Genomic DNA, 12,397 nt, shown 5'->3' with positions numbered 1-12,397 from the left:
ATTCAAGTATTTTGACTGCGACCCCCTGACTACTTTACCACCAACGCGGATATTCAAAGTACACCTCAGATCAACCATGTTTTCTGTGTAACATAACAAAAAAAAATAACAAAACAGTTGGATTAATATCAGGACCAACAAAACCATACAATGGGTATCATTTAAATAAAAAATATGAGTAATAACAAACTAGCAAAACAATACAGTGGGTGTTCTTTAAAAAATATGCATGTGCCTAAAAACACTATTTTAAACACTGTTTTGTACTCTATTTTAGGATCCCAGTCCAATTTTGTAAAGCACCAATATGATACCCAATTTTTAATGCCCTAATCTCGTACTTTCAGGTTAAAAAATAAAAAGTTCGGGAAACCCCAATTTTTAAGCCCTAAAAATCTCACAGTTCGAAAATCCCCAATATTTAAACCCTAATCTCGGCTTTTGGGGGAAACACATTTTCAATATCCAGAAATTCCCAAACCCCCTATTTTTAAAGCCACAATCATTGACTTTTATGGTTACATTCATTGTTTAGGGTTACATTCATTAAAAATTTTGAAAACCCCAAAATCCCCCAATTTTTTAAACCGAAAAGCACGTGAATACATAAGTTGATATAAACAACTTACAGAAAACTTATGTATTCGCAGGAGAACCAAGAAAACCAGGTAGAACTCGGCGTACAGAATTGAACGAAGTAGACTCGGCATACGGAATCGAACGACGTAGATTTTGCCACTCTAGGGTTTCGACTTCTGAGATGCTTCTGTCGATTGATTGGAGATGGGTGGGAGATGGAGATGGCTGGGATGGGTGGGTGGAGATCGGTCTCAATGGTCGTGGTGGGCGGCGGCGATTATATCATTGAGAGAGAGAGAGAGAGAGAGAGATCATCGACAGAAAAGAAAGAGAGAGTGCGTGGTGTGTGGTTGTGTCTTTTTTTGTTTTTATCTTTTTCCTTTTTCCTTTTTCCTTTTTCCTTTTTCCTTTTTTTACCGTATTTTTTTTAAGCCGGGGGTACTTTCGTCTTTCTCTTTCACTCCGTCCAATTTTTAACGGAAATGAGGGGGAGGGGGTGATGTTGTTTGATTTTGATAGTTGAGGGGTTCATGTTGTCGGGTTTTGTACATGAGGGGGTCAAGTTGCAAAAAAGTGATAGTTCAAGGGGTGTTTTTGCAATTAAGCCTACAATCAAATCATAATCAATTACAATAATAAGAGATCAAGAGAATCATATAATATCATAATCATATCATATCAGGATATGATTACGATATTATATATTTTGATATTCTAACATCCGATATTCTAACAGATATGAAGAGTCACAGCCGGATTGTTAGATTAGCACATTAAATGAGGAATTGAGCTCCTAATTAATCTCATTCTTTCTAACACTTAAGTGCACACAGCCTATGTCGATCGTCGGGTCAAAGGCATCTTGGCAATTTGTCTACACTACGTTTACGAATATTTTTGGAGTAGAACCGATTTGGGAAGAGCAAAAACATTTTTGTTTGTGTTTTTGTTAGGGTGTTGATAGTGGTCCCACTTATATGTTTGTAGTGAGATGGAGATCAATTCCTGTTGGAAGAGACCTGATATATATTAGGAATAAACTGCAATATGTCCTTGGAGGAAATTATGTTTGTGGAGTACATCCCTATTGTACAATCAACTTGGTACTACTAATTCCACAGAAAAGCCTCAACAACCCATAGGCAAGGAGATTAGATGGCAAACAACATGTCCTTTCTCTTTACAAGTCTCTTCTTCTCTTTGTGCAGTCACAAGCTCGTGGCCTCCCTCGGGTTGCACCAGCCTCGTATGTTTTTGGGACTCGGTCATGGACCCGGGCAACAACTTTCTAAATACTCTTGTGAAGTAAATTTCACACCTTATGGCATTGTTTTTTCTGGTCGACCGACGGGCAGATTCATCAACGGCTACAGTCCTACTGCTGATTTCTGGTTAAGTGTTCGTCTATTCGCACATAATTTCTATACAGAAAAAAGTCATTGCTTTATTTAAGGAAATTTGAATAGCATGCTGGTATATTGACTCCCCAACAAATGAAAGAAAATAGGACATCTAAGAGCATTTATACGTTGATATTGGTTCTATAAACAATGGGTGCTTATTTTGCCACTCCCTTTTTTATTAACTCCACTCCCTTGCAAGTGCCAAAAATACACTTGCAGGGGAGGAGTGGCGTTAACAAAAAAGGGAGTGGCAAAATCATTTCCCTACACAATTTGTTTATGATTATATGATCTCATGGATTGCATATAAATGGTCCAATAAGCGGTCTCACAAATCCATCCCGTTGCCATACTTGCATCCTCTCAGTAAGCTGAAGTTAGATACCAAAACTTTCAACTATGCATCTGAAACAACCGGTATCCTCCGTGATACTAGCCGTTTAAGTAAACATTGTCTCGCAAACAAAAATCCTATTTTTCGAAAGAGAAATTGCCAAAAGATATACTGAACTAATGAGACCACTATAGTTTTTAAAACAAAATTCTGGGTCTTAAGTTCAAAATGATAAGACTGAAATCTAAGACGTCTTTCTAAAAAAATTATGTGCGGTTCTTGCGGTTTTTATGCCTAGGCAATTTTCCATTCTCTTATTATGTTCCATTTGCAGGGGGAGAACTTGCCACTGGGGCAAGAAGTCAAGTTATTTAAAGAGACTACGTATACTGAGCAATACCTACCATCTTTGGGAGCATACAATAACAAAACCAGGGGGAGAACTTGCCACTGGGGAAATTTGTGGTGATTGAAGTTGCCCCACTCGGTTGCTTGCCAGATGTTCTTGACAAAACCAAACCGTCAACACTATGCGATGAGCAAATAAATGGCTTGGTATCAGTTTTCAATACCAATCTCGGTGTACAACTTAACAAACTTAAGTCCTTTGCTTAATGGCTCGACATTCCTCACTGAAAAATCTTACCAACTTATTCACGACGTCATCCACACTCCCCAAGACACCGCAATAATTTTTTCGTGCCCAGGGTTGTTTTCTCAAACAGAGTTTAGCGGACTAGATTATCCGACTTTCAACACCCGTAAGTGGTTTGCATAATGCACGGTTATCGAAACCAAAATAAGGGGGTGTACCCTTTACTACGGTCGTGTTTGTACCATATTTCACCGCCTGTCGATAATCGACCGAAAGGTGACAATTATGGGCATGCTTCCTATTTTATTATTTCGTATTAATAATATAACTAGTTTTTATTTGTTTGTATTTTAATAAAGTGCAGGACACTTGGCATGCTCCTATACATTTGGAAGTTAAAAAAACACTTGTCATTGTCCTACACACTTTGAGGTTGAAGAGAAGTTATTTGGACAAGTGGCATGCTCCTACACACTTTGGAGTTTGTGGGAAGTTATTTGGACACTTGGAAGATGATGAAGAGTAGTGAGAAGTTAGGAAGTTATTTCCTACACATTGTATTTTCTATAAATAGCCTCTTTTGGCTTCATTGTAAACTCCTTCAAACAAATCAAAGTCTTCACTTTGTTCTTATTTTTGTCTTCCTAGGAGTAGGATTAACTTAACTCTCTTACTTTCAATGGGGATCCGTCCTTTTTGATTGTAAATCTACCTTGGAAAAATAACAAAGTCCATTTGTTATTTTTCTTCCGCTACACCCCACTTCACTAAACCATCAATCCACTCCGCCCAATCGATGGGTCGATTCCGTTCTTGGAGATTGGCGGGTGACGGTCTTCTTTTACGAGTCAATTCATCACCACCAAAAAATAGCATTTGATTCATTCGCCATTTCTTTTCCGGTGAAGTCCTGAAATACGGCAAGGAACCTCAAATCCGTTTGTGGAGACAAGCCGCATTTGCCTTTATTTTTGTTGTTGGCTTTGTTTCCCGAAATCTCCGTCGATTTCGATCGAGGGAAAAATTGGTAAACAGGTCGGGAACATTACTTCGTGAATAGCCTCTACTAGCTCCTCTTCATTACAGAAAGAAGTTTCTGTGTCAATTGCTTTCATTCTCACCTTTATATGATGATATATGAAGGAGCATAAGCTAGAACTCGATTAGTGTCTTTTAGGAATGCTATTACCTCGCATTGCGCAGTAATTGGTAACCCGTTATTATCGGATTGATGCTTATCACCACAACCTCGCATTCAAATATAAGGTTGAGAAAACCCCAAGCGTAGAGCTAGATCGTCGGTAGCATAATAAATCGGTAAGACCGGGATCGTATCATAGGGATTCAAAGATAGCTTAATCGGATTGTAGGTTTTATAAGGTGGGTTCCGGCGTTTAAGACGGCTAATTTGGTTTTGCTTGAAAGTGGAAATACTAAGTAAAAAGACTAGAAATGAGTTTTATAAACTAAAAGAGGCAAGTCTAGGGATCGTCTATCCCTTGACAAAGGCTGTTACCGATTCTCAATTATAACTCAAGCGAGAGTCACGATTGCACACTCACGCTCGAAAGATTTAGCTTTAAAGACTACGTTTATCGAAAGATGTGATTAAACAGAACTAAACCAACTTATTTTTGCTAATATATCTAACACGTAGGAGACCACGAGCCCTCGGTATGTCGCATGCCAAGATCGTTTGACTAATCGACATACTAAGGAGTTAACACCCCTTGCTTGGACCAAAATGGCTAGGTTTATTTAATTCCGAAAATCATGATTTTAAGCCCGAAGGTTTGAGAACCAAATAACCACCTAAGTCCTTGGAAAAGAGTATTCCGATACTTACCCAAACGACTACTCACTCATAGCTACAACTTTAATACTTGGAAAATTCACAAACAACTTAAACATACCAAAGTTCTTGAAGAAAATTGCCAGGAAAGCTTGAAAGCCATTAATGGAGCTCTAAAAAGTAAAATACTTAAAATGATATAATGTGCTAGATACAAAGGAGAGAGAGGGTAGCCCTATTTATATAAAGTGGCCCCTCTCTTTCTGCCAAATATCTGGAAACATACCAAAAGTGAAAAACATTCCATAAGTGGAAAGTCCAAAAAACAGAAAAGATCTGCAGAAAAACTCCCGTATCGACATAGCAAAAATGCCTGTATCGATACAGCATAACTTCAAATTTCTTCTAACTGCTCTGTTTCCTTATGGTATCGATGCAAAAAAAAAAAGGCATTTAATATTGAAGTGGGAGTTATTGAACAAAATATGTTTGATATGCGCCTAAACTATTTGAGCTAGTTGACTCAATTACATAAAAACAATAATTGTTTGATTCAAGTAAAACTATAACTACCAATTTCAAAAAAATAACTAAAGCTAGAACGAGAAAAAAAAATTGCAGTTGGGCCCCTGCCCCGGTGGGGTAACTTTGCTCAAAGAGCGTTTTATAACAATTTGGTAGAATACCCTCTCTCCTTCCTGCTCTGAGCATCTCTACCCTCTCTCCTTAATGCCATGAGCATCTCTAATGGGTACCTATATCTCTATTTTGGAGACCAAATTTATTTATTAATGGAAGATTTTGTAATTTATTCCATATTTTTTTCAACTTTTTATACTTTATCGAGAAAGCTTGAAGGGGCTCATCGTCATTTTTAGAGATTTGGAGCTTTTGAGTCTCCAAATATAGAGATCCAAAAAATTTTCAATCAAGCTATAGGAACTGACGGTCCCCATACCGAAACTGTACCGATGGCCACGCCGGGCTATCTCCGGCCACTGGACGGCCAATCTGAGCAGTCCAAAAATTCTAAAAAAAAGAGAGAGGGGTCTAAGCGGGAATCAACGGCATTTGATGTGTGTAGGGTGCTTGATCCAAACACCTTATTTTTCGTGTACATATCATTTTTTTTAGAAGTTTTGGACGGCTCGGATCGACCGGAGATGGCCTGGCGCGGCCGTCGGTACAGTTTCGGTATGCTATCCATCAGTACGGATATCACTACTCAAAATTTTTAATCCCCCAAATTTTTTTATAGAGTTCAGAAAATTGAAAAAAAGAAGAAGAATAAATTACAGAATTACCCTTCAATATATATATAGAGTTGATCTCTAAAAGGGAGTCCTAGAGTCATACGGAGTATAACTTTCTCTCTCCTAGAGTCCTAGGGCCACCACCTAAAAAAGCTCTATATATACGCAGCCTACACATTCCTGAAATTCTTCAAGGTGCAAGCAACTTGACTCTCAAGTCTCCACCTCGTCACTCTCTCCTCTCTCTCTCTCCTCCATATCATGACCAGAATTTCGAACACAACCGACGAGAACGCAATCAGCACCCAAAAGATCAAGTTCCTCTACAGCTACGGCGGCAAAATCCTCCCTCGTCGCACCGACGGCAAGCTCCGCTACGCCGGGGGCCACACCAGAGTCCTCTCCGCCGATCGCTCCATCACCTTCGCGGAGCTGATGGTGAGATTTGTAGAACTATGCGGTTCCTCGATGACATTGAAGTGCAAATTACCGACCGAAGATCTCGACGTCTTGGTTACGATCACCTGCGACGAGGACCTCGCTACGATCGTTCGCGAATACGATCGGTTCTCGTTGTCTACGCAGAAAGACCTGAAGATTACGGCAGTGCTGTTTCCTCGCGAATCTCTCAAAACAATCTCTCCTCCTCCGTCCACCGTTTCCGGCCTCGATTTCTCCTCCGCCGTACGTATCCCGCAGCCTCTAATTGGTACCGGGAGGAATCCGTCGCCGGCAATTAGATTTCCGGCCGGTGTTGGGAAGGACGGTGGTAAAGTGCGTTGTTATCAACTAGCAAACCCTAGGCATCTCTACTTTGTACCGCATCAGAATTAATTACCGACGAAGAACTAAAAATATCTGAGGACAGTGGCTCGATTGTACATGGTAGTTTGTGTGGTGGTGATACAATTGAATTCTCCTAATACTCCACTCAAAAGCCAATTTTGCAAAATTTTTTGGTTTGTTCACTCCAAATATACAGATACTATTTGCAAATGGTTAATTCCTTCACTCCAATATTTTGGTTCATCTCTGTTGAATTTTGGCGGCCATACCAATCGGATTCGGGATAGAACTTTTTCGCGGTTAGGGTTTTGTTATATGCTGTTATCTGTCTCCTTCCGTTCTGCCTCGCTTATCGTGTTGCTTAGCCCTAATTTTTAATTCCATTAGGGTTATTCGGTTATGTACCCCTTTTTGAGTGTTCACTTAGATTCTGCGTGTCATTTTCAATAGTTTATATCTCACAACGTATGTTGTGTTTTATGTTCTTAAAATCATTGCCTTATAAAAAATTAGATCTATCAAACAAGATTCATATTACATATTTTTAACAATATACATTGAAGAGAGATAAACAATCGAAATTGACACGCAGAATCGTAATGGACACTTAAGAAAAGACGGAAAGAATAAATTGAAGCCATTGAAAATAATTTGAGAAATAACGGTGAAGCGCACAAACGACTAAAGTTCAGAGTTCAGGTGGCCTGCTTTATTCTTTTTGGTTTGGCACACGTTTGAGAAGAAATATGCTTTAACAGGTTGGGAATGGGGATCATCTTTGGAGTAGTACTTCCTTAGCTTTTTGGACATCGATGGATTCCTTAGCTTTTTGATGACGAGAGGTTGCTCTTGGGGCAATTGGTCCATAATCGCCATTTGACACAAAAGACAATATGAGTCCTATAGTATTGTTAATCACACACGATTTATGATGCGTTTGGTTAGATAGAATGAAATATAAATTGAAATGGAATTAAGAATGAAATAGGATTGGGGGAATTGAGACTGCAATAATTATTCTCATTCCTATGTTTGGTTGTGGCTAGGAATCAATAGCAAAAATAGAATTCGCATTCCAATTCATGTGTTTGGTATGTTAGAATCACATCGATCTCAATGCAATGGAATTTTGGGGAATGGCAATAGTAATGTTGGGAGTGACAATAGTAAAATTTGGAGGCAATAACAAATTTTAAAAGTAGCGATACAAAATTTAGAGCGACATTATAGGAATTATGTGAGTGACATGAACAATATTCCATAGAGGGACGATGGAATGAAATTGTTATTCTTTACTTTTTTCAAATGGAATAGCTATTCTTCTATTTGGATGAATAATAATTTCATATAGAATAACTATCTCTTCAATTTTTAATGGACCAAACATCGAAGTAGACATTCCATAGGAATCTATTCCACTCCTCAATATTCCATCAAACAAAACATAGTCTGGGTAATCGTTTTTATTTGGACAAGTGCTGCCTTTTCGTAGGAGGCTTTATTGGCCGCCACCACCAATCTGTCTCAGTGTTTAATATAAAATTAGATCACTGAGTGAACAGGTGAAGGGACCGGATGATTCGCTGAATGAGTTATTGGTTTAATCTCGTAAGGCAAACTCACTACAGGGTTGTAGTGCACCTCGACATTGCTTTTCGAGATATTAGAGGGATGGCAAACAATGTGTGTTTGCATATTTTTAGGATGTGCGGAGATAATGAGGAAGTGGTTGTTGGGGTGGTTTTTAATCGATTATCATTTTGCATACAATATAGTTAAAGGCACGTTAAAAAAGAAGTTGTAAATACATACTCCCTCCGTCCACTTTTTAATAGTCTAGTATTCTATTTTAGGCTATTCCTTAATAAGTGTCAATTTTGTAAAGTTGTAGGTAAAAGTTTGTATATTTTTCATTTTGCCCCTAAAAGTATATTCTATTTTGAAAAGTTGGTAAGTAAAAGTGTAATGATGATGTCTCCATGGAGGGTAAGTAGAAAAAGTGGAGGTAAAAGTTAATGTAAAAGGTATAATGATGATATTTTCTTAATAAGTTAGAGTTACAAAGCAGGGCACTTAAAAAAGAACGGAGAGAGTAATTTTTTGAAAGAGCAATTACGAAAATCAGTTTTGTGATGGGGCTTCCAAAAATTGGTCACACCAAAATCACTTCTCCCTTTATATATTACTACAAAATAGAGAAACATAGGACAAAGGTTTCTTGTATACGGACCATAGACATTTATAAAAACATGATCAAGTGAAATTTGTCTTACAGTTCATTCTCTAAATCATACAGTACTAATCTTCATTTTGAACAACATATGTAAAAATTTAAATATAGTAAAAAAATAGAATAATTGATAGGTGTGCAGGGGCCGAACCTCGCTTGCATAAGTTTTGTTTTTCCATGTTTGGTTGTTTTAGTAGAAAGTTGCGTTGTTAAAGTGTTACAGAAATATTTCTTTTAACCATGGCTTTCAAAAAAAATAAATAAAAGTGTTACAGAAACCGATGAAAGTAAAATTTGCAGAGGCCAAACATATCAAACTTTGGATTACTGAAAGGTTTGCCGAGTAGTTAAGTTAAGGATTTCAGAATTAATCGAAAAGCACCCAAGTTGGATCGCACATTCGACTAGTTCGATCTGAGGCCTCGGGACCCCTGGCAATAAGAAGAGAATTCGCAAATCATGATCATCCTGGACCCCTGCCAATAAACACGGAATCAACCAGGCTTTTTAAAATGAGATGATAACCCTTTTCTTACAGTAAAGCATGAGCATAGGGAATTATTTAATTTTTTCGGAAACGTGGTTATGTGATGTGTCCAACTAATTTTTTTTTTTTTCCAGGCTACGGAGGAACAACCCTACGGCTAAGTCACTAAATGGACCTGACTGCGCAATCCAAACTTCCGGAGAAGCTAGCGCGGCCGCACAACTCACGACCCTCCATTTACTTAAAAATACTTACTCGGTGGCAAATCGAACCCCAGACCTTAAGGAGTACACCCAAAGTCTGGACATCCGCCTGAACCACTGTAGCAACCCCTGGATGTGTGTCTAACCTAAAATTGATCAGTCATAAAACCATTGTCTCATTTTTTTTTTCCCAGAAAAAAGACACATGGCTTGCCTTGGTTGGTTGGCCATACTACGTTTCTTTGTTCCCCCAAGCTAAACATTTTCTTGGCAGGTTGGCCAGCAAAGGTTAGAAAGAGAGAGTGAAAAAAGATTCAATCATAATCCCAATTTTTTAAACAAAGCCAATTTGGAATCCCCACTGAGGTGCATTAATTAATTAAGCATGTTGATCAGAAAGAACATCACGTGCGCAAAGGTGTTTGGACAATAATCTTCCCAAGAGGGGAATTATCTAGAGGAGCATGTGCGGTGGCCCCAAGGTTTGCGGATAGTTTAGTCATTATCTTTATAATAATTTTTGATTCTTCTTCCCGTAAGCGAAAGTTTGTATGAAATAGTTGTGGGAAGGAATTCCGCCGGGTAATGCCCAAAGCAAAGTGATATATACCTACTTTGGTCCCCATGCACCACTCCTCAACTAATGGGGGGCGAGGCCCCATAACTTATTCTCTTAATCTAGCTAGCTAATCTAATTTAAGACTAAATGACAGTTATACCTCTGTTTACCAATATTTCCTCGATCGAAATCGACAGAGATTTCGGGAAACAATGCCAACAACAAAAATAAGGGCGAATGCGGCCATGTCTCCACAAGACGGATCCGTGGTTCCACGCCGTATTTCAGGACTTCACCGGAAGAGAAATGACAGTCGAGTCAAATGTGAAATTGATGATAAGAAAGAAGGAGAATGGAAGAGATTCTTCCATCAATCTTCAACGATTGATTTATCGCCGTGAGCGACACATCGAAGATCCTAAGTTAAGCTTAGAATATGAAATTCTACTCCTACTCCTAATTATAACCCGAATGGGTTAGTAATGCCAAAAATTAAGACAAATAAAGATAGACTTTGATTTGTTGGAGAGGAATTACAATGAAGTCTTAAAAGACTATTTATAGAAAACAACAAACGTAGGAAATAACTTCCTAACTTCTCCACTAGTCTTCATTCAATCTTTTGCTTCCACTTGTCAAAATAACTTCCCACTTCCCTTCAAATGTGTAGGAGCATGACAAGTGTCCTTTTAACTTCCACATGTGTAGGAGCAAGCCAAGTGTCCTGCATGCAAATAATAATAAAAGGAATACTAATATTAGTTCTAATATTAATACGAATACTTAATAATAATAAAATAGGAAGCATTCTCATAATTGCCACCTTTCGGTCGATCATCGACAGGCGGTGAAATATGGTGTAAACAATGCCCCCCTTATTCATTTGGGTGAAGAGCTAACGTAACCCAAGTGAATAATTTAACTAGTTTTAAATCACCCCTCTGTCGATATCGACGGGTGATAACTCTTTACGGTGTAAACATTTATGTCTCCCAACTCTTAACTCTCGAAGAGTTTTAGATAAATTTTACACAACCTTTTCACTTTTCGACTGGTACAATAAAGCCTTCAAGGCTTAATAACCACTGTTGAGAATAACATGGCTCTGTCGATTAGTTCCCTTGACGGAAACTTTGGTCAAATCGTCCGCCCTCCACTGTACAAAAGCATGGAGCAGTGTCTAGACATTTTTTATCTATCAAGGGATTACATAGTGTTTTTGGGAGCCAAAAACAGTTTACCCATAAACTCCACTGCCTTCTCGTAAATCATCGTATAATGAGGCCATTCTGACAGTCGATTTGGCCATATTAATTTCCTTCTAGAAACTGCAAGCAGTTACCCCACTTCTTGGGTCATTTTGGACATACGTGGCCTCAATTGATGGGAAATATAAATTGAGGCGGATCAATTGTAACTCAACCTTCTCATCGATTGAAGCAGATCGATTGTAACTCAATCTTCTCTTCTGTGATTATTTTGAACATACGTGGCCTTACCAATAAGCCATTCCTAAAGAAACAATTTCTTTCCCAACTCTGAATTAGGCACTCATGAATTTCCAATCGATGGTCCAAAACATATTTGATTCCTTCATAAAGGAAACAAGAAACAACAAAACATGGCCTATCGAATAAAGGCCTATCAATCAAAACTCTAAGAATGGCCTATCGATAAAAGGATTTATGCCATGAGTTTTAATCAAGCACAAGCATTTGTTTACTTAATTTCTCCCCCAACATTTGATAAAGAAATGGCCAAACCCATGCGCGCAGCAATACAACAAACATTCCCTTGATCAAATTATGGGAGTTGAGATTCTTTCGATAAAGAAAACGTCAAGACACGCACGTAGCAAACGACAAACATTCCCTCTATCGAATTCATCCGAGATTTCGGAAAACAAAGTCGAAACAAGAATAAGGGCCAAAAGCAATAATTTCTTTTGGATTTGGAGGCCAATGGAGCTTAACCTCCAATAGTAATGGCATGAACATCCTTTACGTCGAAGATCGACAGGTTGCATCCAAAATGATAGACTGGGAACAAATTTGTTCCCTGTTTGATATCAAGAACAAGCCAACAAATGGCTGTCTTTAAATGAATACAATATCAGGCCTTATAAGGCTTTCATTGGAATCCTTGTACTGGGTAAAGTACAAACAATCCCAGAAAC

General features: G+C 38.4%; 1 protein-coding gene and 1 long non-coding RNA gene across 2 annotated transcripts; one reads left to right on the top strand and one right to left on the bottom strand.

The window, feature by feature from the left end:
• Positions 1-6,081: 6,081 nt before the first annotated feature.
• Positions 6,082-6,952, top strand: LOC131307405 (protein PAL OF QUIRKY-like). Its single transcript, XM_058333891.1, has one exon. The coding sequence runs from the start codon at positions 6,218-6,220 to the stop codon at positions 6,788-6,790; it is 573 nt and encodes a 190-aa protein (XP_058189874.1). The 5' UTR covers positions 6,082-6,217; the 3' UTR covers positions 6,791-6,952.
• Positions 6,953-10,713: 3,761 nt separating this feature from the next.
• LOC131307404 (uncharacterized) lies at positions 10,714-11,187 on the bottom strand. The gene is made up of 2 exons (XR_009194118.1): positions 11,045-11,187; positions 10,714-10,945 (listed from the first exon to the last, which is right to left on the bottom strand). It is a non-coding gene; the product is annotated as an uncharacterized LOC131307404 (long non-coding RNA).
• Between the last annotated feature and the right edge of the window lie 1,210 nt (positions 11,188-12,397).

The sequence above is a fragment of the Rhododendron vialii genome, chromosome 11a (genome assembly GCF_030253575.1).
Source record: "Rhododendron vialii isolate Sample 1 chromosome 11a, ASM3025357v1".
In the NCBI taxonomy this organism is placed as follows: domain Eukaryota; kingdom Viridiplantae; phylum Streptophyta; class Magnoliopsida; order Ericales; family Ericaceae; genus Rhododendron; species Rhododendron vialii.
The sequence above is the reverse complement of the archived record's forward strand: the minus strand, read 5'-3'. Positions and strand labels throughout refer to the sequence as shown.